General features: G+C 44.2%; 1 protein-coding gene across 3 annotated transcripts in view; it reads left to right on the forward strand.

The window, feature by feature from the left end:
• RAB31 (RAB31, member RAS oncogene family) overlaps positions 1-26101 on the forward strand; it is a 149281-nt gene that overhangs the window by 29524 nt on the left and 93656 nt on the right. For all 3 annotated transcript variants that reach the window (XR_010407325.1, XM_064577927.1, XM_064577926.1), the window contains exon 2: positions 24237-24316. Coding sequence is in view for 2 of the 3 variants with exons in the window: in XM_064577927.1 (XP_064433997.1) it covers positions 24237-24316 (80 nt within the window). In the remaining variant the exon portion in view is untranslated. The remainder of the gene's footprint in view (positions 1-24236; positions 24317-26101) is intronic.

The following is a 26101-nucleotide window of genomic DNA, read 5'->3' on the forward strand; positions in this document are numbered from 1 at the left end:
TATAGTGATTTCAACACTTTCATTACAGCACCCTGTACTCATCAGTAGAAGTGTTTCCCTTTGAATTTTTGCTTTTGTTTCTCTTGCCTCAGGAGACATATCTAGAAAGAAGTTGCTATGGCCGATGTCAAAGAAGTTATTGCCTGTGTTCTTTTCTAGGATTTTTATGATTTCATGTCTCACATTTAAGTCTTCAATCCACTTTGAATTTATTTTTGTGTATGGTGGGAGAAAGTGATCCAGTTTCATTCTTTTGCATGTTGCTGTCTAGTTTTCCCAACACCATTTGTTGAGGAGGCTGTGGAAGACTTATTGTTAAGATGGCAGTAATACCCAAAGTGATGAACAGATTCAGTGCAATTCCTGTCAAAATTCCAATGGCTTTGTTTTTTTGCAGAAATGGAAAAGCCAGTCTTTAAATTCATGTGGAATTGCAAGGGGCTCCAAGTAGCTAAAATAATCTTGAAAAAGAAGAACAAAGTTGGAGGACTCACACTTCCTGATTTCAAAACTCACTAAAAATCAGCAGTAAGCTAAACAGTGTGGTACTGGCATAAGAATAGACATGTAGACGAAAGGAATAGAATTGAGATTCCAGAAATAAACCATACATCTATGGGCAATTGACTTTTGACAAGAGTGCTGAGATCACTTAATGAGAGAACAGTAGTCTCTTCAACATATGGTGCCGGGACAACTAGATAGCCACATGTTTCAATTGAACCCTACTTCATACCATATACAAAAATTAACTCAAAATGGATCAATGACCTAAATAGAAGATCTAAATCTCTTAAGTTCTTAATGGAAAACAGGGTTAAATCTTCATGACCTTGGATTTACCAATAGATTCTTAGATATAACAACAAAAGCATAAGCAACAAAAGAAAAAAATGCATTGGTTGGATTCCATTTAAATTAAAAAATTATGTGCATCAAAGGACAATATTAAGAAAGTAAAAAGACAACTTACAGAATGGGAGGAAATATTTGCAAATCAAATGTCTGGTAAGGATCTAACATCCAGATATGTAAAATAGACTTACAGCTCAAAAACAAGAAGAGGGATAACCCAGTTTAAAAATGGACAAAGGATTTGAATAGACATTTCTCCAAAGACAATACACAAATGGCCAAGAGTGCATGAAAAGATGCTTGACATCATTAGTCATTAGGGAAATGCAAATTAAAACTGCAGTGAAATACCACCTCACACCCACTAGGATGGCTGTAATAAAAAAAAAAAGAAAATAATAAATGTTGTTGAGGATGTGGGGAAATTTTGGAACCTTCATATGTAGCTGGTGGAAATATAAAATGGTACAGCTGCTGTGGAAAACAGAAGTTTGGCCATTCCTCAAAAAGTTAAACAGAATTACCATATGACCCAGCAATTTCACTCTGAGGTATATACACAAACAATTGAAAACAGGTTCTCAAAAAAATACTTGTACATGAATGTCCATAACAGCATTATTCACAATAGCCAAAAGGTGGAAACGACCCACGTAGTTTGGATGGATGAATGGATAAACAATTGTGGTTTATACATATGATGAAACATTAGCTTTAAAAAAGTGAAATCCTGATACACTGTGGATGAACCTGGAAAACACTATGCTAATCGAAAGAAGCCAGTCACAAAAGGTCACATATGTGATTCCATTTATATGAAATATCCAGAACAGGTAAATCCAGAGACAAAGTAGATCTGTGATTGCCAGGGGCTGTGCGGAGGGGAGAATGGGGGAATAATTTCTTAATGAGCATAGAGTTATTTGGGGATGAAGAAAATACTTTGGAACTGAATAGAGGTCGTGGTTGCATAATACTGTGAATTACTAAGTGCCACTGAGTTGTTCACTTTAAAATAGCTAATTATGTGTTACCCAGATTACACCTCAACAACAACAACTACTACTACAAAAGATGAGGGTAGACAATTTACACGTTTGATATAGTTTAAATGTGAGGAATTAGTTCCCAGGAGGAAGAGGGTTTAGATTGGCAGTATTAGTATTTTCCCACCAAAACCACAAAGGACACCTCTGGCCAATGGCATTGAGATAGGAAGGGGTTCTCAGGATTATGTGCAATTTCCAGTGAGTTTCCTGTAATTCCACCTCACCAGCTTTGTTACAGATTACTCATGGCATATCTCACAGAGTCAAGAATCTGTGATTTAGGTGATGGTCATTTTAAATTTTGATCATGTGAAGGTGGGGGGCGGGACAGGAGTGTGGGGAGAAATGTCAGTGTAAAATGTTACATTTATTAAGAAAAGTTTAAGGAGGGTGACTGGGTGGCTCAGGTCATGATCCCGGGATCCTGGGATTGTGTCCCGCATAGGGCTCCCTGTTCAGCAGGGAGTCTGCTTCTCCCTCTGCCCCTCCCCCTGCTTGTGCGCATGCTCGCTCTCTCTCTCTCTCTCTCTCTCTCTCCCCCTCGCAAAAATAAATAATCGTTAAAAAAAAGTTTAAGGAAGAATACAAGGAATACTTTGTACAGAATTACGAAATTCAAGTGATACAGGAAGGTACAGAATGAAAAGGGAAGGCTTTTCTACCTTGGCCAATCACTGTTAATATGTTTTGTGATTTTTTTTTTTTTTTAAAGAACTGTTTCAAGCTTGTGTGTGCTTACACATAGATTTTTCTTAAAAAAAATAAAGAAGTCATTACAGACTTGCATATGGCTTTTTTCCCTTTTTATTGACATATAATTGACATAATAATGTTTTAGGAGTACAACATAATGATTCCCTATTTGTATATATTGCAAAATGATCACCACAGTAAGTATAGTTAACTTCTCTCACCACACAGTTACAAAGTTTTTTTCTTATGAACTTTTAAGATCTGCCCTATTAGTAACTTACAAATATACAATACACCATTGTTAACTTTAGTCACCATGCTGTACACTAGATCCCCAGGACTTACTTATTTTATGACAGGAATTTTGTACCTTTTGACCACCTTACCTCATTTTACCCACCTTTGCCCCAACCTCTGGCAACCAACAATCTGTTTTGGCTTTTTATTGAACAGCGAATCTTAGAGCTCTTCCCGTACATACAAGCACTACTGATGTACTTTATTCTTTTATTTTTTATTTTATTTTATTTTTTTTAAGATTTTATTTATTTGAGACAGAGAGAATGAAAGAGAGAGAGCACATGAGAGGGGGAGGGTTAGAGGGAGAAGCAGACCCCCCGCCGAGCAGGGAGCCCGATGTGGGACTCGATCCGGGGACTCCAGGATCATGACCTGAGCCGAAGGCAGTCGCTTAACCAACTGAGCCACCCAGGCGCCCGTACTTTATTCTTTTAAATGGCTATGTAGGGGTGCCTGGGTGGCTCAGTTGGTTGGGCATCTGTCTTCGGCTTGGGTCATGATCCCGGAGTCGTGGGATGGAGCCCCGCTTTGGGGGGGGTCCCTGCACAGCGGGAAGCCTGCTTCTCCCTCTCCCTCTACTCCTCCCCCACTTGTGCTCTCTCTCTCGCTCACTCTCTCAAATAAATAAATAAAAGCTTAAAAAAACATAAGTGGCTGTGTAATCATCATGGTAATAATGAGCATTTATTGAACATTTGCAATGTGCCAGTGCTGTTCTAAGTGCTACAGATACATTACCTCATTTAATCTTCACAAATCCTCTGAGATAGGGCCTGCCACTGCTACTCTTTTACAGATGAGGCAACGTTGCCCAGAGAGACTCAGCAAGAAATTTAAATGCCTTGTGTCTGATCCCAAACCCATGTCTGACCCCTACAAAATTCTGCTCCCCTTCACAGTTTGTGGAAGAGTTGGGGTTTATCATTATTTACAGCTTTCCTGTATTCTACTCCTTGACTGCTTTCTGTTGCCCTAATGTTGTCTCCTATTAAAAGAGCTAGGGAATAACCAAGAAGAGTTAAACAATTATGATGAAGATTTTCAAAATTTTTTCCCAAGAATGGTTACTAGGGCTTGATTTCTTAGCCCAGAAAAGAGGGTGTCTATAATTTTTATAGCGTGGGTCCATACTAAAAGAAATAGCAACTGCTATTCTCACCTGTAGGGGAGGCAGGTCCTAGTTCTTTTGGGACACCACACGGAAACACATTGAAACTGTACTGGTCTCCTCGGCCTGCCCTGCCACACAGTGGCTCCGTCCCAGAATAAAAGGGTGGGCCAAGAAAGCCCTCGACCCTTGGGCTAGAGGGCCGTTGGCTGTTTCTTCTTTATTTTCTTCCTATGAGGCCATTGTGTCTCCCTAAACTGAGCTTCAGATTGAAATGTAGCCTGTAGCTCAACTAACAGGTCAGAGGGGTGAGGGTATGGGATGCTTTATGAATTTGTGGCACATTAACAGATGGGGGCATATTTTGGAGATGTGTGTTGGCAAGAACAGTTGTATGTATACTGGGGATTTATGTTTTGGCTTCTGTGGAGAAAGAAGGAAACAGCATAATGATGCCCATCAGCCTTTTTGCTACTGTCTTGCAGGAGCATAAGCAGCTAGCTAGTTTGGATCAAGAATCAAGAAAAAGGTAATGGAAAACTCAAGCTCCCCAATTTTTTCCTTTGGTCAGCAAAATGACAGGATGCTCCTGCCGTCTGTGTGTCCTGGCTGACCCTGCGTTCCTGGCCCCTGCAGATACAATTGGCCATTTAGATCCATTTAACAGAAAAGGATCCGATCTTGTGGTAAAAATGCAGGTTTGGCATACGCCGGGACTCTGGGGACTCATTCTGAAATATACTGATTTTTTTGGAGGGGAGAGGGCAGGCACACAATATAGGGATTCTGGGCAGACTTGCCAGCATGTTTCCATGTGCATCATACACTCGGGAGAGTCTGTTTTGTGCCACTGTGGACAAGGCACCAGATTTACAGGTAGGAAACCAGAGTTTGAAATTAGCTGCTAAGGTCATGTGGTTAGGTCATGGAGGAGCAGAAGTGTGTGCTCTGAGTTCAGAGAAGGTCTGCAATATCTTTCTTGATCTCCAAAGTTGTCCAAACCACTAAGTGAAGAAACATACTTCCTTTGGCTCGTCTGACCAAATTACTACCTGTAAAATTTTGGCCTGGTTGCCTCAGTTGAGCTGCAATCTTCCTGCCTGATTGAGAGAGAATCCAGTGGGGGAAGTAGGGACAGAGTATCGTCAGTCCCCAGAGCCAAAACATGAATGGGTATAAGGTCCAAATTGAAACCAGAATGATGATTTCACTCCTATCTTTCCTACCACATCATCTTTCCTAGCACATTTATTTTTCTTTCAAGTTTCTTTTTTTAAAAAAATTACTTATTTACCTATGTAATCTCTACCCCCAACGTGGGGCTCGAACTCACGACCCTGAGATCAAGAATTGCATGCTTTTCTGCCTGAGCCAGCCAGGCAACCCTCCTTTCTCTCTCTCTCTTTTTTTAAATAGAGTCAATCAATTGTATTTTCGTAAAGCTAGAGTATAGAAATGAACATTCGCTGGCAAATTAGAGGATGCACATCGCTTTCTGTGACTTAGATTCTGAGTGCATGTGTAGCAATCATGCCTGTGGCCCACAATGTGGATGAAATATGCTCAAGTGTAAAATGTGTCCAGGTGAGCCCTCCTGATGCTCTGGCCAGAAGCAGATGGACTTCACTGTTGGCAGGGCCTGGACATCAGGCTGTGGAGATCTTTTCCAGGCTCCACATGTTGACTTTTTCCAGGTAGGAGAAATCGTTATTCTGGTGTATCATTCTCCAGCCACCACGGTAGAGTGGCACATTATTAAGCTATGGTTTGGATGTAATAAATAATATTTGTGGCAGAAACTGACTTCAGCTAGTGCCTGTAAAAAAAGTGTGTGTGACGATGTGACAAGGAAGTGAGGAGGTCGAGTGGAGAGGGGATCGGTGATGATGTGATGTGACCAGGGCTTATCTAGAAAGTCCTTAGAGATGTTTCCCCAGGTGTGTGTGTGTGTGTGTGTGTGTGTGTGTGTGTGTGTGTGAGAAACTTCAGATGGGGCAGCCCGCTGCTGGGCTGCCTTGGGCGGTTCCCACATGTACCAAGGCCTCAGGAAGATAGCGAACATCCTGGGGTCACCAGCAGCCCTGGGCATGCTGTCTCCGGGCTGCTTCCTTCCTTCTTCCTTCTGAGGGAGTGAAAAGATGGCCAGCCCCAGCTTCCGCCTCATGTGACACAGTTGTTGCTCTGGGGAGCTTTGTCTCTCTGTGTTTCCTGGCCTGTGTGGAAGGACACACTGAGAGTCCCTTCCCCAGTGCTTGCTTGTAGTTATTAGAAGTCTCTCTGTGGCTCCACTGAGGCTTTTTTGATTAACAGAAATGTGAAATCAGTTCGCCAGCTTTGGCATCCAGTAGATTTCTGGGCTTTAATGGCACAGTATTGAGAAGATCCTAACTGACATGTCATTCTTTTAAAATTGTGTTTCTGTGTACGTTTTATATGTTGTGTAATATCTTAGTACAGTAGCACATGTATACAGGTTGTAAGTAAATATACATGTATTAGAGGATGCACACAGTGATTTCAGTGTTGGTATATGAAGTTCAAACATGCACAGATGCCTTATATCATTGTGAGCAGGAAGGTGGCCTGCACTGTGGGAGTATCTTGTTGTCTGTACTTATTTGTATTAAATTATTTTTTAATATCAAAGTTAACCAAAATTGTTTGTTTATAAGTTACAAACTGCCTGTTACTTCACTTGGAGATTTCTCAGCTCTGGACTTTTTCCTCCCCAGCGTTTGAAGGTCTCACATGCTCAGATTCTATAAGGTTTTTTTGACATCTTAGGACTCAGATGTGGCCTGAAGATGGTTTAGTGACAGGGAAAGAAAGTACCAGGAGACAGAGGCCTGGTATTGGCCTTAGCCCATTCCAGCGTGACTGTGAATTGCGCTGGGCCTCAAGTTCTCTATCCATACAATGGGAATAATGACCTCAGAGTCACCGTGAAGGTCAAATGCAGTAATAAATCTGAGTCTGCTCTATGAACCACAGAGCCTTTAGAATGTAGGTTAAGGCAGAGAGAGGCCATTATTTTAGCGTCTCATGAACTTTTGACAAAGGGCATATTCTCACACATCATGCCTGAGGGGAATTGTGGGGTGCCAAGGAACTCACCACTGGACGTGAGCAGTCATACCCCAGGGTGGGAAGAGATTGTTCCTGTGTATGGTGCACCACTAGCTGCCTCTCTGTGTCATGAAGATGAATTCAAGACAAAAGTCTACCTCTTCTGGGCTGTTAAGGCGTTGAAGTCTGCCTCCATTTCTTGTTCCCATGTATGTAGCCTGTGCACTTATGGGATAAGAGATATCCTATTGAGGGGTGCCTGGGTGGCTCAGTCAGTTGGGCATCTGCCTTCAGCTCAGGTCGTGATCCAGGAGTCCTGGGATCAAGCCCCAAATCGGGCTCCCTGCTCAGCGGGGAGTCTGTTTTTTCCCTCTGCCTCTCACCCCACTCGTGCTTTCTCTCTCTCAAATAAATAAATAAATAAATAAATAAATAAATAAATAAATAAATAAATAAATAAAATCTTTTAAAAGAAGGAGATATCCTAATGACTCTCCAGTGCCTGACACAATGCCAGGTATGGCTTAGGCACGCAGGACATGCTTAGGGTAGAAGAGAAATGACCATCATACCTGTTTGCATCTCTGGGCCTTGTCACATAATTAGGAGCCCAGACGGTGTTCATCAAGAGACAGTAGGGTTGGGATGGAGGTCAAGAGCTCGGGCTTCTGAGGCGTGGGCCAGTTCAATTGCTGAACCTCCCTAAGCCTATTTTCCCAACTGTGAGGGGTGATAATAGTACATCTTTCATCAAATTGGGTTGAAGATTAAATAAGATGATGCAAGTTAACAGCACAGAATCTAGCTTAACAAAATGTCAACTATCATCACTGTCATTATGAATAACATGATTGGCATTATTAAAAACTCACTGATATTGTGATTTGGAACTTGGAAGCCCAGAAGCTCCATTTTTGCCTTGATGTCTTTAACTGTCTTCCACTTAATTTTCCCTTAGTCACCATTTTTGTTGGAGACACCAATTTCAACTTACCTGGATGAGTGCACTGACTTTTTAGGGCAGGCTCACTTCAGTGCCCTCGATATTAACCTCTGTCAGTGGGAACTTCTTTTTTTAATGACGCCCGGGGCTCAATCCCAGGACACTGGGATCATGACCTGAGACGAAGGCAGATGTTTAACTGCCTGAGCCACCCAGGCGCCCCCGGTGGGAACTTCTTACCCTCCGGCAAGGTTTTAGATTAGTTTTCCATGTTGGAGGGGTCGCAGGTGTTTTTTTAGACCAAGGTTGTACCATAGCATTAAGGACATGAGGTTGACTCCACAATTTAATATTAAGCGAAGAATAGATCTGCAGTCACTTACTTTCTTCCTGACCTTCAGCTGGTCTTTGGCTGGGGAGTACTTGAGGACACGGTATAGGAGAGCATATTGCATTCAAAGTATATTTCCATGGCTTTACTGCTTATTATCAACATAACACCCATTCAGGTTGTTCCTGGGAAATTTGTCCACATCTGAGTGTCTGTCTTTATCTGCAGACACACTCGCTCTATCTCATTTGGATGATAAAAGAACAGAAATGCCTCATCTTTGATCTTGGGGGCTTGGGCAATGGTGGGGAGTTGGGGGTTTCTGCTGACCTCTGCTTGGAGGCTGCAATGTGCGGTGGATTCTTCAGGTAGCTGTGATGTAGGAATACTTGATATTAACCTCTGTCAGTCTCTTAAGCACGTGTGGAAGTGCCAGATGACATGAAATCAGAATTCTAAACCATGAAAAAGTCAAGCTAGCATGGTAGTGATGGGGGGTGTTTCTGCTCACACTCCAGAGGCCAACTCCCCTTCCTCTGGCACACTCCCTTCCTTTCTTGCAAGTGCCTTTCCTGATGCTAGTGTGCTAATCGAGTCTAGGCCTTGATGTAGTTGACCTTCATAAGTATAGGACGATTCCTAATACATCATGGGTCATGGCTGTTATTTTGTTGGAACCGTGATATGGTCAGGACGGTGGATCAGCGGTGAGAAGATGGTCATCTCTCCGTCTTGCTCCTTATGCAGTCTGCAAGTGTGCTTGCGTCTCATTTGATTAAATCACATTTGCTGTCAGCTAGTATCTTCACTAAGGTATCACTACAGATAGTTATATTCCACTGAATCTCAGCTTGGTGATCTGAGAAGCGTTGAGTGTTCGTTCATATGAGTGAGGTGGCTGAGGATGCTAATTTTTCAAAGTGACTGTAGTCGGGATGTATGAACTGTTTTTTCAGTCTGCCCTGCAGAATTGAGCATAGAGTACAGGTCCAGCTCTTCTAGAGTCTTAGCACTGACATGATAGATTTTGGCTGCCATCACCTATGATGGCACATAGTAGGTGCTCAGTAAAAATGTAGCCAATGAAAGAGCAGCCTTCTAAATGGTCTTAGTTTCCTCCTTTGCTTTCCCTCCAATCCTCTTAAAGCTCCACAACTGGGTGGATTTCATTGGTTCCCACTGTCCTCAGACAAGTTCCGTACTCCTTACCCAGGTTAGGACAATGCCCTTGGCCTGTGGGTGTTCCGGGGTCTGTTCTGATTGAGTGACGCTCTTTGTGCTGGTGGTTAAATCATCCTGACATTGCTCTTGCCGGCCTGATCTCTCTCTAGCCTGCAGAACATTTGTTTGCGTTCTCCTGCTCCTGTTTCCAGGTGCTTCTTCCTGGTGGGTATATCAGTGTTAATTAGGGTTCCTTCAGGGAAGCAGAGCTACTGTATTATGGGAAAGGATTCACCGCGGTTGTCACACTTGATACCAGTGTGGGCGGAGGGGCAAGGGGAGACCTGGAAGAAGGAGCTTGAAAATCAGAGGAAACCCCTGGAACCAGACAAATACCAGTGCGGTGGTCAGGTGGGGCTGTCACGCAAGCTCTGAGAAGCTGACACAGCCAACAGCAAGTGGCCTGCAGAGGGGCGGGGTAGCTAGCTGTCTGTGGGCAGGGCAGCTCTGCCTCTCGCCTACATCTGGAGGGAGGTCTGGGGCCACAGTTGGGAGAAGAGGTGGATGCAGAAGTGGGCTGTGCTGGGAACCTCTTTCTACCTGTGTGCTGAAGACCTTCAGTAGTGTAACAGCAATTCTTGACTTCCTGCAAATTCCCCTTTTGGCCAATTCTACCCCAGAACCCTGTGGAGAAAGGGATCCTGAGAAATGTCATCCCTGCTTTAGCCAAGTTGACAGTAGGATAATCTAGGATGGTGCAGAGCAGACCGGTGTAGCAGAGCGTGTGTGGGGTGTGTACGCATGTGTGCATGCATACAGATGTGCATGTGTGTGCATGCATTTGTATGCATGTGCATGCATGCATGTGGGTGGGTGTACAGTGTGTGTGTTTCACATGCACACATGTGCTTCAGATCCCCTGCAGAGAAATGTGTGAGAATATCAGAAGAGGGGAGATAGAGCCTCTGGCTTAGAGAGCTTCTTTAAGCTTCCGACTGGGTTCTAGACAGAGCGGGATCTGCAGGAGAGGCCAGAAGAAGGGGCAGAAGGGGCATCTGCTAGTCTCTGGGCTCTTCATCCACATGGTCATGGGGAGCTGCTGGCATCTTTGCCTCCCAGAGGAAAAAACCTCAAACCTCCACTAAATTCAATTCTTGGACAGACTTTCTTTATCCCCTTCCTCTGTTCCTGTTGCTAGAATTCAGCTCTCCCACCTCTCTTCCTCTGTTCTCCAGTCCTACTCCGTGCCTTTCCTGGCAAATGCATCCTTTTGGTTTCAGATTTAATGCCCCTGCCTCCACGAAGCCTTCCCTGGTCTCTCAAACGTGGGTTAGATGCCCCTTTGTTTCCCAGTCATAGCACTTACCACGCATGATATGTGATGCTCTCCAGTTTACTTGTCTCTTCTTCCCTGGACCAGGAGTTCTGTGGGGGTAGGGACATATGATCTTGCTGGGACTTATCAGCAAGCACCATTTCTTCCCTTCCTGATGTCATACAAGTGATAAGTGCTGGCCTTTCTGATTCCAAGTTCTAAGCTGTGTGTGTGAGCATGTGTGTGTGTGTATGTGCACGTGCATGCATGCGTATGTGTGTGTCTGTGAATGGTTCATCCACCCCCCCGTGGTGATGACCAGTTGACCACGGCTGCTAGGACCTCTGCTCTGGAAGTGCAGCACGGAGGGTGGGACCTCAGGCCAGTGTACCCTAGAACATCTTCAGAGTTCACCAGATTGCCTTGCTGGGTGGGAACTGGAAGCAAGGCGGTAGAAGATTAAGCAACACTGATCTTTAGATCAAGCAGTGTGTGGATTTGAGATTGAAAAGCAGTGGTAGCTTTGTTTTTTCTAGGTTTTGTACCCAGTGTTGCCTTGAACACAGACATTTGGAGATGGGTTGGGGCGTAGCCTGAAACGGAGATGCTCAGCATTCAGAATGGGAGGGAGTCAGAGGGCGTCTATGGATTCAGCAGATCTTTCGAATATTTAGGTTATAAGTAACAGTGAGAATCTGATGAGGGACCTTCTCACATTCTCACCCGCAGAGGTAATGTGTGATTTGGGGGGTGTCAAATGCCTGACACCCATGACTCATCCTACCGAAGGGTGACGGGAGTGAAGAGGCAATGTGCTTGCCTGGGGTCCAGCGGCAGGGGGGACAGAGGAGAGGCTCGCTCTTTCAGTTCATAGCTGCGTCCCCACCGAGCTGCAGCTTGACTTTTGCCTGGTGGTGGGGGAAATAACGTGAGGCCATCAGATTCTGACAAGGCACAGCACCCTGGCTGGTCTTCGGGTGCTGTGCCTCTGATGTGCTCTGATGTGTTGATGTGTCCATTATTAGGATCGTGTGTGTGTGTGTGTGTGCGTGTGTGTGTGTGTGTGTTAGAAGCTCCCTGGCTAGGGAGGGGAGGCTATGGTGAAAAAGGGGAGCATCAGCCTAGGGTGCTCCCTGATAAGCACCTTCATTCTCGGGGGTATTCAGGCAGGTACATTGTTGGGTCATTGTTTGTCTTATCTTTTATCTGAGACTTTGCCATTACACATTTTCTCCACAGAGATTTAGGATTGATTTAATGAGCTGTTCTTCAGAACAGTCATGAAGTAGGATAATAGGATTCTCTCAAGCCCAGAGATGAGGAAATGAGCTCCCCGGATGTGTCCTCCATGTTTCCCACTCTCGAGCACCAACCATCCAGGCCATGGCCTGACTGCTGGGTTGGAGAACATTCCTACGCTTCCCCTGAAGTGTCTTGTCATGGCTCCTAAGGACCACAGTAAGGGTGTGTGGATGGAGGAGGAGGAGAAGAACCGAAACAGCTCCCACCCCACCCGCTGGTGTTGGAGTCCCTGCTGACTCACTGTGTGGAAATGATATTTTTTTTTTAAAGATTTTATTTATTTATTTATTTGAGAGAGAATGAGAGACAGAGAGCATGAGAGGGAAGAGGGCAGAGGGAGAAGCAGACCCCCCCGCCGAGCAGGGAGCCCGATGCGGGACTCGATCCCGGGACTCCAGGATCATGACCTGAGCCGAAGGCAGTCGCTTAATCAACTGAGCCACCCAGGCGCCCTGGAAATGATATTAAATGAAGGAGAATGTTTCTAATGAGATGAAAAGGCACTTCATAAAACAACGCAACCCTACACAGGGCGCTGTGTGAATGGTTACTCAAAGCAACTCTGAAATGTCTATAATGAGATCTTAAAAGCAAATTCTGAAATCCCCCGTTCTCTGCTTTCTGATCTTGCATGCTGTGATTTTTTTCCCTAGAGGCTTTAAGATTGAGTTATTCCTTTACATTGTAGCTCTTTATCTACCATAACTGTATTTGCTGACTTTGGGTTTATCTTCAGTGCTTAAATCACTCTAAAATAGGTTTTGTCAGTTAAAGTCATGTAATATCTTTCCTCTCTCACGGGCCTGAGAGTAGCTCCTAGAGGAGGACTTGGAATCGCTGCTCTTGGGGCAGAGCCTCGTGAGTCCCATGCAGCTTTGCCGTCATCATGCGTCCGGGCCACCCTCTCATACTTCTGACCTGCCCTCAATTTTCACTTACCACTCTGCAAAGGAGGCATAACTCTACTTCATTAAGGTTGCTGCATGGATGAAATAAAATTGGTTCAGAGTCAGTGCTTAATACATGTCTGCTACATTTTAGTTATCCACTGCTGTGTAACAAGTTACACCAAAATTTAACAGCTTAAGACAGCATGCACTTACTCTCTCACTGTTTTGTGGGTCAGGAATCTGGGCGCAGCTTCATGGGTCCTCTGGCTCAGGGTCACTTACAAGGCTGCAGTCAGGTGTCTCCTGGGGCTGTAGTCACCTTGGAACAGGATGGGGGGGCAGGGTCTGCTTCCAAGTGCCCTCGGTGGTTTCTGGCAGGACACAGTTGCTGAGACCCCTTGTAAACGTGCTCTGAGGCCTTGATGGCTGTTGGCTAGAGCCTCTTTCAGTTCCCTGCGTCGTGGTCCCTCCATGCATGGTGGCTCACTTCCTCAGAGCCGGCAGGTGAGAGGGCCAGCAGGAGTGTCAGAAAGAGGGCAATCAGTTTTTGTAACCTAACCTCAGGAGTGACACTCATTTTTTTTTTTCATATTCTGTTTTTTAAAAGCAAGTCCTTAGGTCCAGGCCACATGCAGGGAACCAAATACGGGGGGTCATCATTGGGAACCATTTTAGAAGCTGGCTACTACAATTATGATCATTATTTATCTTTATTTGCAAGCTCTGCAAATTGGGAACAATGAATATTGAGTGTTTTGTAAGGAAAATTCCAGAATATAATAAAATCTGAGGTTTCATGTTTGGTGCCTGTTGTGGGCCAGGTATTTCATGAATCAGTGGATTTTCCCTCTATGAAGAGGGGAGCCTATGTCTTTGTCATTTGTCCAGTGACCTGTCTTGCCCAGCCAAGAGCCCACACAGAAGTTGCTTGTGAGGAAAGAAAGGTGGCCAAAGGATGGCTGGTTCCTTGAGCAGGAAGTATGATTTAAGTAAGAAATTGTGTTAACTTTTTTTGTTTTTAAGTGGTTAAGGTCACACCTTCTAAGATCATTAGATAAACAAATTTCTGCTTAGCTGCACAGGGTTTGTACATGAGGACAAACTGCTCTCTGAGAAATGCCAAGAAGCAGTGGGTCTGTTATGAGAACAACGGAAGTAAAGGAGCTAGGGAGCTGCCCTTCCTCTTTTAAAGAGTGTCTTCCTTCTTCAACTTAACTGCGAAGTAAGGCAGGAGGAGATATGGTGACTGAGAGGACTGCTTTAAGAGCTGGGGGAGGAGAGGGACAGAGCCCCGGGTATTCCTCTTTCCTCATTCCCGCTACGTCCGTGTCTTTGGCTTCCCTGCGACTCCAATGACATTGCCACCAGCTGGGCCGAAAGACACTTCACTACTGGGGCCAGAACATCCATGCCTGAAGGATTTCTAAACTTCAGAATTTACTAGATCTGCCAACTCTGGAATAATGCGAGGCAAATAAACTTAACAAAGGTAGAAAGGGGATGGTAGTTTTAAATATCATAAATATTTTCTTCCTAGCATTGGTTTCTTTGGGGCTGGGTGATGTCCCCGAAACATGACCATTTCTTCTTTTTGAACACTTACCTAAGAGTCAGAGAAGATCCGGGGAGGAGTCTTAGACTTGACACCCATGTCCTTGGCCAGGTTGCTGCGATTCCCTCCTATAAAATGAGGATGCTAAGACTTAATCAAACATGATGAGAGATATGAGGAGACAAGGCAGTTTAACCTTTCCACAGACAATAGAAACAGACCCACAGAGGATGTGGATAATGGAATTACCAGATGTAGACTTTAAAATATGTAAAATATAAACATGTTAATATATTCAAGGAAATAAAAGTCATGATTTCAAAAGCTCACAAGCAATTGAAAACTATAAAAAAGAAAATTTTACGACAGAAAAAATACAATAATTGATGTCGGGGAAATCAAAAAATGGGACTATCATCATGTTAGATACATTGGTAGAAAGAACTAGAAATTAGATCAGATCTCCAAACTGAAACTCAGACAAAAATACAGAAAACAGAGAAAAGAGTATAAGAGATATATAAGATAAGGTGAAAAAGTTTAATACGAGCCTATCTGGAATCCCAGAAGGAGAGAAGAGATATAATAGAGCAGAAGCAATACTCAGAGATAATAACGGATACTTTCCATATGAAATGCCTAGCTTGGTGCCTGGAACTTTTTATGTGCTTAGTAAATGTCAGCTTTTCTTATTGCCCACATTACTGTTTTGCTCGCTCCTGTTCCTATGAAAGATTTGTGCTATTGGCAATATTGCTGGAGTCCAAATCTGCTAGACCATTTGTTCAACAAAGATCTCTTTAGTCTTCCAGGGTGTTCTGCTTGTGCTGAAAGCCTGAGCATCTGGTTCTCACTGGCTAAAATCCCCAGTTTGAAATTAGAGTAAGTTTTCCCATGGAAACAAGTAAGTTACCCTATAGATATAAACAGAGATCAGGTTCCTCCATTGTAGAGTGCTATAGTTCAGCCGCAAGTTTGGGAAATAATCATTATTTATTTACAGCATTATTTCAACAGAAAAATGCTCTCTGAATTTCAAATGATTAGCCAGCAAATGCAGTGTTGGAAGATGGCCATCAGTCATTCATTTGATGTATCGGTGATTGCCTGGACAATGACCTCGGTGCGATCACTCTAATTTCTTGTCTTTGATTCCTTTGTGAAGTTTAAGTCTTGGTGTAAGTGTCCTGACTGCAGGAATTGGGCTTAATTTTCTCATCTCCCGTCCTTGCATATTGCTGACGCACAGGCACTGAATAGACGAGTGGATGTGTGATGGATGCACGCCTTTTGGAGAGAGATGGTTTGGCCAGTGAATAGAGCCCTGGGTGTGGGGAAAGGGATGTCTGAACCTTGATGATGCTTTTACTAGTTGTAGGACCGTAGACCATGGTTTCCTTACATGGGAAATGTGGACAGTGCCTTCTGTCCTCCGCTTTACAAAGGGCTGTTGTGAGGACCCAGTGAGAGAAAGTGAATACATGTGTCTCTGTTCCCTTTGGAACCGTTTAATTATCTCCTTCTTGTGGTATTCATGCTCCTCGTTTTTGCTGATTCCTTTCTATTACCTAGGAGGATATTTTTACATGTCTCCTGGTCAGCTTTTGCACCCCAAACAATGACCTCTTATCCTCTGTATGTTGACTTTACATTATTCTCATATACGTCTAGAGAACTGTGGACATTTCCAAGCTTTGTTCATTAGAGCCCAAGGGGCATTGATCTAAATGCATAAATTCACTTGTGGGGGCACTTGAGTGGCGCAGTCGGTTAAGTGTCTGCCTTCGGTTCAGGTCATGATCCTGGAGTCCCCAGATTGAGCCCCACATTGCATCAGGCTCCCTGCTCAGTGGGGAGCCTGCTTCTCCCTCTGCCCCTCCCCCTGCTCTTCCTCTCTCTCTCTTTCTCAAGTAAATAAATAAAATCTTTAAAAAATTTTCACTTATGTTATTTACATGCTTAAAGTAATGTCTGTAAGCATTTTTGTCGCCATGAGGTAGATAAAGAAAATAGTTCGGTGACTCTCAGACTCGACACAGAACCCACCTTTTTCAATATGAAACAATTCAGTTTCCTTATGTCATATATGTAGTTAGGTTCCCTTTGTAAATGGATTTTGAGACATTTGTTATAATGCACATCATTGACATGTTTCAAAATAACCATGACAAAGGTACAGCAAAGTTGTTTGTGGGAATGCTCAGGGGCTTTTAATTTATATTGTATTTTCCTCAAATAACTTTGGGGTGTGGTTTCCTAAACACAGTGGGATGCCTATAGTTGGATTTTCTTGCATTGCTAGTTCAAATTTTTCCCAGAACGTAGCGTGAAGGCTGATACTTACTCTGTTTAGACAGAGGTCTCACACCACCAAAGGAAATCTTGTAGAATGTGTGATAATAAAATAAGCACATTATAGACTTGAATTTAATGATGTTTTTTGTTTTCATGGCACCTTTTTTTTGGTAGTGGTAACTGTGATTTATAAATATTGAACCCTTTTCGGTGCCAAAGATATTTAGGGCTCAGGGGCAAATAGGCCCATTAAGTCTGTAATTCCAATAAGCCTTTAAATGTCATCCAGGAACAAAGTACTTCAGTTCTGTGGAAAGGGTGTTGCAGAGACAGAACTAAGTGATGCATGGGAGCTCTCCACGGAGCTTACTGGAAGCTCTGGGGGTGATGTGCAGTGTTTTGACCTTGAGTCCTTAGTCTGGCCAGTTCAGGTTCCTCAGAAGCAGTGGCCCGGCTGAGTGATTGGGGTATTCTGCCCATTGCTTTGTCAAAAATCCCATGCAGAGGAGGGGAATGGGAGTGTGTATCCTCTTCCCCTTAGCCAAAGCCTTAAAAAAATACTTGGTGGGTTAATATGGAATTTGTGCTGCCTTTCTGTGGGGTTTCTTTGGAATTAGGTATAGACTGCAGAGCTTCGAGGATTGGGATATGCTTGACAGAGCATATTCCTTTGTGTCAACTCCTGTTCTGCTTTCTCTTCTGGGTGGATCCAGGGTTTGGGGAAGGCCAGGTGGTGCCATCGAGGAGTCCTGGCTGGGATGTGGGGACCCGGCCAGCTGACACAAGCGTGGTGGTGAGGCCCTGGGCCAGGCGCCCTACAGCCGCAGGAAATGGAAATTGTCTCCTCCGTGACCTCATCTCTTCAGCAGCAGCACACACTTCCTCTAGACATTTCTTCCCCATCTGCCCCGAAGTGGAACTAATAACAGGCACATGCAACACAGCCCCAAATCACTAGTCACTGTTCTCTGCACTTGCCTGCAGTTTGTCTCCACAAGGCCATCTCGTGCACACAGAGGGGCATGTCCAGTGTCCTTGATGGTGCTCTCGGCTTCCTGTATTTTGGGGTCCAAAGATCAAGCCGTTTGCCATCCCACGGTTCTGCCCGTTCCTCTCTTTGCTGTTTCTCTCCATCCAGACTGTGACTGACCTTCACAGTCCTCCTAAATTCCTAACTTAACTCCCTATCAACGTGTAAGCACTTTAGATTTTTTAGAAGTGCATAAGGCTCAAAGTCTAAACACTTAAATAAGTGGATGACTAAAACAAACAAATAAATGCAAAAAAAAAAAAACCCCTTGCCATGTGGCTTCTCTCTGAGTCCTAGACTAGAGACAGATGCTGAAATGATCATTTCCATAGTTCACATGATGGGCAAATCATATTCTGCCTCTTTGACATTTGGTTGGCATGAAATGAAAGCTTAACAGATTCCTCTCTGTGCCACAAGTTATTTAATTTATAGTGTTTTTTGGGGGCCATTTCTAATTTTTATAAATAATACTTCCATGAACTTTTTTGTGCTTATTTTTTTTTACATTCCTAGGAATGGAATTCCTGAGTCTGTGATTCTTGGTCTAGCCTGTCATTTCCTTTCCATAGGAAGCACGTTGGCTTATAATGCACTTTGTGAGTTTGGAGAGGAGGAGACGGTAGGAGCGAGTTGACTGTTGGGAAGAGTAGGGCAACGGCAAAAGACAGCCATTTGTCCTGGGAACATTCATTGTTTGAGTCATACTCATTGTCTGCAGAGCTGGGTCGCAAAGATTTTGAGGCCCTTTTCAGGTTTAATAAAATAACATATCCTCAACTGATTAGTGATGTCTTCCACGAGAGCAGGATTAGGTAGGGATGGTATATTTGCCTAGGACCTACCGTTTTTTATGGTGAGAGGTAGGAACGCCTCCTTGAAGCCTGTTACAGTCGTCCAGGAGGGAAGGGATCATCAAGGGATGCCCTGCGTTTTACAGGACAGCCGCTGCAGTTTGTGGTTTGTGATTTCATAATCACAGATTTACACGTGATTAATAAATGTGACCATTCGAACAGCAGAGATTGTCATGTCAGAATAAGTGGTGGTTCTCCGAAGATTGCATTATTAGCCCCAGATAGTGACTTATATGGGAGGAATATCATTGAAGGCATCCATTTCCCCGTAAGTAGATGGAACCGATCGCTGGGCCTTGTGGGTCTGATGCCAAACCACACAAATGAAAATACAATAACACATTGATTACCCCCCAGGGATGATTCTGGTGAACTTTATTCCTGGTTTGTGGAATCAGAATTGGTTTTATTCTAGTGCCTCCCCAGTAGCTGGTAGTATGTCCGCCTTTCATTACAAGCAAAACCCCAGCAGATCTCTTTTGAGGACACACGGTGCTACAGGAATACAAGAACTCCTTGGGAGTTCTAGAAAATGGACTTTTGGGGGAAGAAATTTACATTTGGCAGGGAGGTTGATTTAACCTGGTGAGAGCCTTAAGAGGATTTCACTGGCACTCAGAAAATTAGGTTCTGACTCGACCAGCCAGCTGTGTGACCCTGAGGAAGTCCTACAGCTTCCTCTTTTGAAAAACGAGGAGCCTGGACAAGATGGACTATGCTAGTCTCATAATCTTGTGGAACGGAAAACTATCTGCAGAGATGAGTTTCCTTCCATCCCTGTGAGCCCACTAAAAATAAAATGGCCTTTTAGAGAATGGTGGGCAGCTGCGGGCACCCCCCTGCCCCCGTCCTCTCTTTGCTCACAGACGCCTTTCTTTACCCAGTCGGCTTTCGGCTTTTCCTGCTTCAACCCCGTAGGTTTTCTCGGGCGCGAGGCCTGACTCAGCGGTGCTTCCCTCTTGTGTCTGTGTGTCACCGGGCGAATGAGGTTCCTGCAGGAAGAGGAACTCACCGAGGCAGGCGATTCGGAAAAAGCGCCCCGTCTCCTGGCGGGCGGCGGGCTCCCTCCCAATCCTTGAGCAGGGCCTTCCCCTGGCGGCCGGTGGGGGGACAGCAGCCCCCCCCCCCCCCCCCCCCGCAGGTCGTTTCTGGAACCGCGCAAAGCCATGGGCCACAGAAGATTCGTTGAAGCAGTTCTTTGTGAAGAATATTGTCTTTTCTGACACAGACTTAAACTTTGCCTCTCCTTTTGTTTTTTAATTTTTTTTTTTTCCTGTCAAATATGTGAGAGAGGGAAAGAGAAACTTCAAGAGTGAAATGGTAAAAAGAAAAGAGACACAGAGCGGGGTTTGAATGAAGAATGAATTGTCAGTCTAAATTTGAGCAGGCTTGCTGCTTTAACTATTCAGAAAAGCCGGTATTTCAAGCCCGAGTTATCTGTGGAAGATGATGAGTAGAGAGGAATTATTTCCAGATGGCTTTTGAATGTTTCATCCTCAAGGGCATTTTGAGAATGGGCCTTGGTGGATCTGTTGGGCTGTTTTGGGGATCTGAGCGGAGCCCTTGGGTAGGGCAAAAGGAGAGACCCAAAATGGGCTTCCTAGAGCCAAGTCCTCATCATGGGGTGACGGTCTCGCCAAAGCCTGCACACCAGGGGCCCCTCACTCGCAGAGAGTAAGAGCCATGGTGCTAGCAGGGGAAGGGGCTCTGGGTGCTGCTGGGAACGGCAGGCATTCAGGAGGGCTGATTTCTCAGCTTGGAAGCAGGGGGAGCCTGGGTGTAAGCCGAAAGGACACCAAAGAGGGCCCAAAAGGGACAAAACTCGAGAGGTGCATATTTGTCCACTGAGCCCTGGGCAGAGCAGCCCTGCCTGCCTGTGGGTGTGGGTACTCCCTCCTCCAGGCGCCTCTCCCAGCTGTGGAAGTGGGGGGGGGTGCTCTATGTCCTGTGGGTCTTGGTTTGCCCGCTGCGGGCGCGGGAAGGGCAGGGCTTGCTGACTGCCTGCTGGCCCAGTGGTGAGCCTGAGAGAGAGCATTTCTACACTGGGGACGAGATAGACGCTCACGTCAGCCCTGCCTTCCCATCTTGGGGATGGCTTCTGGGGGTGCACAGGCAGCAAAGATGAATCGTTTAGCATTTCTTGTGGGATAATGAACTTGAGAGCTTCCTATGGGAGGAGTTGCACGCTATGAGCTCTGTGACATAAAAATATGTAAAAGTACACATCGGTCCCCACCCTGCCCACCTGGCCATTTGCAGAGAGCAGTTCACCTTGCAAGAGCTCATTTTCCTCCTCTTCAAGGGTAGGGCAGCATCATCCTTTGGTTTTTACGTTCTCTGGGGGTTGTGTGGGCTAAAGGGTGACAAGGGCTGCTCATCCATGGGGCCGGGGGACAGAGGGAGTTCAAAGCAACTGAGATAAAAAGAACTGAGTTGTGGGGTTTGGGGAACTGTGAGACACATTAGCCGGAATCCATCCTGAAGGTTCGGCTCAGAAATAGCAGCGGCATATTGATCTGGAATCCGAGAGCTAGTGTTTTAATTCTGTCACCACCTCTTTGAACTCTGCACATCGATGTGCACACTGCAGATAAAAGGCCTTTGGTGCTTTTGTTTCATTATGGCTCACAACCAGTGAAGGCCACTCTCCCTGGGATAGGAGACCTTCTGGAGAATGATGTTCTGATGAGTGTCACCAGCCGGGGCCCCTATTGCTCCACATTTGCAGGAACTGTCCTCTAAGCATGGGGGTAGGCGGTGGGGGTGGGGGGGCAGCGCGGCGTGAGAAGGAGTAAAAATAATTCAGATTGCCAGTTGATATTTCAAATCTCATTTTGTATTTCAGTGTAAAGAAGAGCACATTTCTTTTTTTCAACATTTCCTCCTTGATCTTCAGGCTTTTAGACACCTTTAACAGAAGAGAACCATATCAGTATTTTTTTCTTTTTGGGCTATGTCGTTTCCCATTCACATATAGATTGCATGGTCCTTTCCGATGAGCATGTGTCAAGGAGGCCATCTCTGTGTCTCCTTGCCTTGCCATCCCTCTTAGAAGAGCAGTGACTGCCAACTGAGGCCAGTTGCTTTGTTCTAGTACATTCTACTTCCTGGGCAGTTTCCTGATTTTACCTTATACTTCTTCCTTTGAAATTTCCATTTCTACCATCATATTTTTTAATTTCTAAGGTCAGTCTTATTCGCTGAATAATCTTCTAAAATAGTATCCTGCTCTTTTTTTGTATGGGTATAAACATTTGGTATTTCTTAGCTGAGCGTTTATTTTTGATAGATTAAAATGTGTCCCGAAAGGTCTATTAGCACAGCAGCTTGTAGACTGTTGCAACATCGCTTTTAGTTGGGGGATTCCATGTGTCAGGATCTGCAGGATTTTTCCCTCTTACCCAGAGGGCACTCCACACTTCTTCTGTCCGGCTTCACATGGGGCAACGTGTGAGCTGCATCTCAAGACCCCAAGCCTAGCCCTGTCTGATACAGGTTTCCTGGAGACTCAACTTTCACCTCTTCTTGGAATGCAGGAGAGTCAATCCTATGGTTTTGTGGCCAGGGGCACCAAGGGTATTTTTTTGTGCAGCCTTTCAACAGTTACTCCTGCTTTCAGCCTTGTTCTCCAATTCTTGATGTGTTCAGGGATTCTGTGGCATGAATTGTCTTGCTTCTCCGTGGCTCTCCTCCCTGGTGGCCCTCAAGGTTCCAACTTCTTCTTTCCCAGTGACCACTAGGCCACGTGCTTTTCATTGACATCACTTGTCTGGTGTCTCATCTCCTATCTGTTTGACCTTATGAATTTGTGTCTTTTATTCCTTAAGCCATTTGACAAAGGTGTTTGGAGGGAGTGGATAGAAATGCATGTATTTGCCAAATGGCCAACAGATATATGAAAAAGTACTCAACATCGCTCGGCATCAGGGAAATCCAAATCAAAACCTCAATGAGATATCACCTCACACCAGTCAGAATGGCTAAAATTAACAAGTCAGGAAATGACAGATGTTGGCGGGGATGCGGAGAAAGGGGAACCCCCCTACACTGTTGGTGGGAATGCAAGCTGGTGCAGCCACTCTGGAAAACAGTATGGAGGTTCCTCAAAAAGTTGAAAATAGAGCTACCATATGATCCAGCAATTGCACTACTGGGTATTTACCCCAAAGATACAAATGTAGGGATCCGAATGGGTATGTGCACCCGATGTTTATAGCAGCAATGTCCACAATAGCCAAACTGTGGAAAGAGCCAAGATGTCCATCAACAGATGAATGGATAAAGAAGATGTGGTATGTATATACAATGGAATATTATGCAGCCATCAAAAGGAATGAAATCTTGCCATTTGCAACGACGTGGATGGAACTGGAGGGTGTTATGCTGAGCAAAATAAGTCAATCAGAGAAAGACATGTATCATATGACCTCACTGATATGAGGAATTCTTAATCTCAGGAAACAAACTGAGGGTTGCTGGAGTGGTGGGGGGTAGGAGGGATGGGGTGGCTAGGTGATAGACATTGGGGAGGGTATGTGCTATGGTGAGTGCTGTGAATTGTGCAAGACTGTTGAATCACAGATCTGTACCTCTGAAACAAATAATACATTATATGTTAACAACAAAAAAAAGAAGATAGCAGGAGGGGAAGAATGAAGGGGGGGAAATCGGAGGGGGAGGCGAACCATGAGAGATGATGGACTCTGAAAAACAAACTGAGGGTTCTAGAGGGGAGAGGGGTGGGAGGATGGGTTAGCCTGGTGATGGGTATTAAAGAGGGCACATTCTGCATGGAGCATTGGGTGTTATACGCAAACAATAAATCATGGAACACTAAAAAAATATATATATGTAAAAAATAAATAAATAAATCATTAAAAAAAAAAGAAATGCATGTATTTGATTTCCAACGTGTCATGGACCTCTATCCTGATCAGCTTTAAAGAATTATTTAACAGAAAGAGCATTGAGATGAGACCTTTTTATAATTAAGCAGAACTGGAGGTTATTATTCAGCCATTAGATTCTGAAGAACAAATGTTAGAAATGCAGACATTAGAATTCATAAGTCTTACTGGGTGATACTTAGAAAAATAGATTACATAGTTTTTGAGTGCTAAAGGTTTTGAACAAAAGCAGTTTTATCTCTACCAAAACAATGCAGTGTGTTACCATACTTCTCCTCTAGACCCCTTCAAAATTTTTCGAATTTCTGGAGATACATATATTGTGAACATGTGAGTTCTGGGTTAATTATTGTATGTATGTGGGCCATGTTTCTAAAGCTTATTTTTACCATAGTTCTTTCCTTTCTACAAAAGCAATACAATTTCCTTGTAGAAAATACTGGTAAGAAATAGAAGAAAATATCCTCCTCTCCTACTCTCACCGATGAGAAGTAACTTCTCCTGTCATCTGGTTCTATGTTTATACTAGGTTAGAACTGATACCCTTGGTCTTCATGGCTGTGTGTCCTCAATCTTTTCCAGGATACCGGGGTTGGGAAATCAAGCATCGTGTGTCGATTTGTCCAGGATCACTTTGACCACAACATCAGCCCGACCATTGGGTAAGTTCCTGTATGTTCTTCTCTTTCACATTTCTTCCTTCCAAAACATCGAGAGGTCACTTTGTGCCTGAGCCTTCAAGCAGTTTTCACCCCAGCCAATGAGAATCTATCCCAACTGTAAAGACTTTGTGACAGAAATGCAGTGACTTTTAGGCAGGATGTCTGGGCTTACTGTCCCTGTCAATAATTCTTTTTTCCTAGCTGACTGGCTTCTTGGGCTTCAGCCTAAGACCATCTCCTTGATCTCCAAGAGCATTACTCTGTAAGTCACATCGGCTTTATTTCCAGATGGAAGATGAGACACAGGACAAATCCCTGAAGGTCGAGCTTTAAGTTCCTGCCAGTAAACCTGGAAATACTGTCTACTCACACAGCACAGTTGTCCAGAGTCTGTGGGGGCAGATGGATTTTCCTTTCTGGATTAATTGAGTGTTAGCATTTCCATTCTTATGCTTGGGGAGGGGAGGTGGACTGTTCACTCGGAGACCCCAACCTTAGAATATAGGGACCTTTTCCTATTCTGTTTTCCCCTTTCCTACAGATGCTTTTGCCAGATGTGCTTTGCTGTGCCATTTTGCAGGTGCTTGCTTTTTCACTCTCTTAGAACTTGGCCTCACTAAAGTTTCTCCCTGAAAATATCATGCTCTTTGCAGAGAGCAAAGGTTTTGTTTTCTTCAGAAGGGAAAGAATGTGTGTCTGTATTTTGGCAACACTGTAGGATTGATGAGCACAGGGGTGATTGTCTCTATCACTCGTAAGTGGAGAAGATTCATAGCAGGGCATAAGTAGATGCTCCAGCAGTTGGTTGATAGGCCAGTGGCTGGAGTGGGGTAGGTGAGAAAATCCACTACAGTTTGCAGTTAAAAGTGCCTTAAAGAAACATGTTCACAAAAAATATGCATCAAGAACAAGTTAGCTGTGTCCATTTCATGGATGCTGGCAGAGGACACACAACTCTGGATCAGACACAGAGGAAGTAGCAGCAGTTGGAGTATTCTCATTTTGTATTGGTTCCTGGAGCACTAATTTCCTGTAGGGTGATGTGAAGAGGATCAGATGATATGCTATATGCAGTGGATTGAGTTATAAGAGAGGACCCCCAAGTTTAGGGAACCCAAATCTTTTATTATGGGCAGTAAACATGTCTGTGCTTTGCTCCAGAGGGAGACCTTGTTTCTCTCTTCCAAGACTATTTGCCTCTAAGAGGTGGATCATTTGGGTCACAGTATCTTGGTTGAAGCAAGTCATAATGCCAATCCAGATTCAAGGGAGGGGAAATAAATCCCACCTCATGGTGGGAGGCAATCATTCAGAGGGGGAGCCGTATGGATGATTGGTACCCATTTTGGAGACAATCAGTCAAACCCTGTTGACCCTGCTTTGTCTAAGAATGCATTGTGGTGGTTTTGGGCTTTTAAAAAATTATGTATTATATGGAAATTCTCTGTACTTTATCTTCATTTTTTCTGTAAACCTAATACTTCTCTAAATAGTCCATTAATTAAAAAATTATGTATTCATTCCTCAAATTATAATGCTCATGAAAAATTCAGACCATACATAAAAATGTAAAATAAAAATTGAAGTCAGAGGATTTTACTAGCTTTCTGATCCCATTTTCTTCAATTTACATCAACAATATTTAGCGTCCAAAGTGCATACTTAACATGCTTCTTGTAAGTATTTTCTGTGTCTATGCAGGTGTACAAATACATAATTTCTAAAACCAAAAATGGCATCATATTCTACCTGCCATGCCACAGCATGCATTCTCTATCCTCTGCC

This window comes from Mirounga angustirostris, unplaced genomic scaffold (genome assembly GCF_029215605.1).
Source record: "Mirounga angustirostris isolate CCGP_5_RB_7025 unplaced genomic scaffold, mMirAng1.0.hap1 SCAF_14, whole genome shotgun sequence".
In the NCBI taxonomy this organism is placed as follows: Eukaryota; Metazoa; Chordata; class Mammalia; order Carnivora; family Phocidae; genus Mirounga; species Mirounga angustirostris.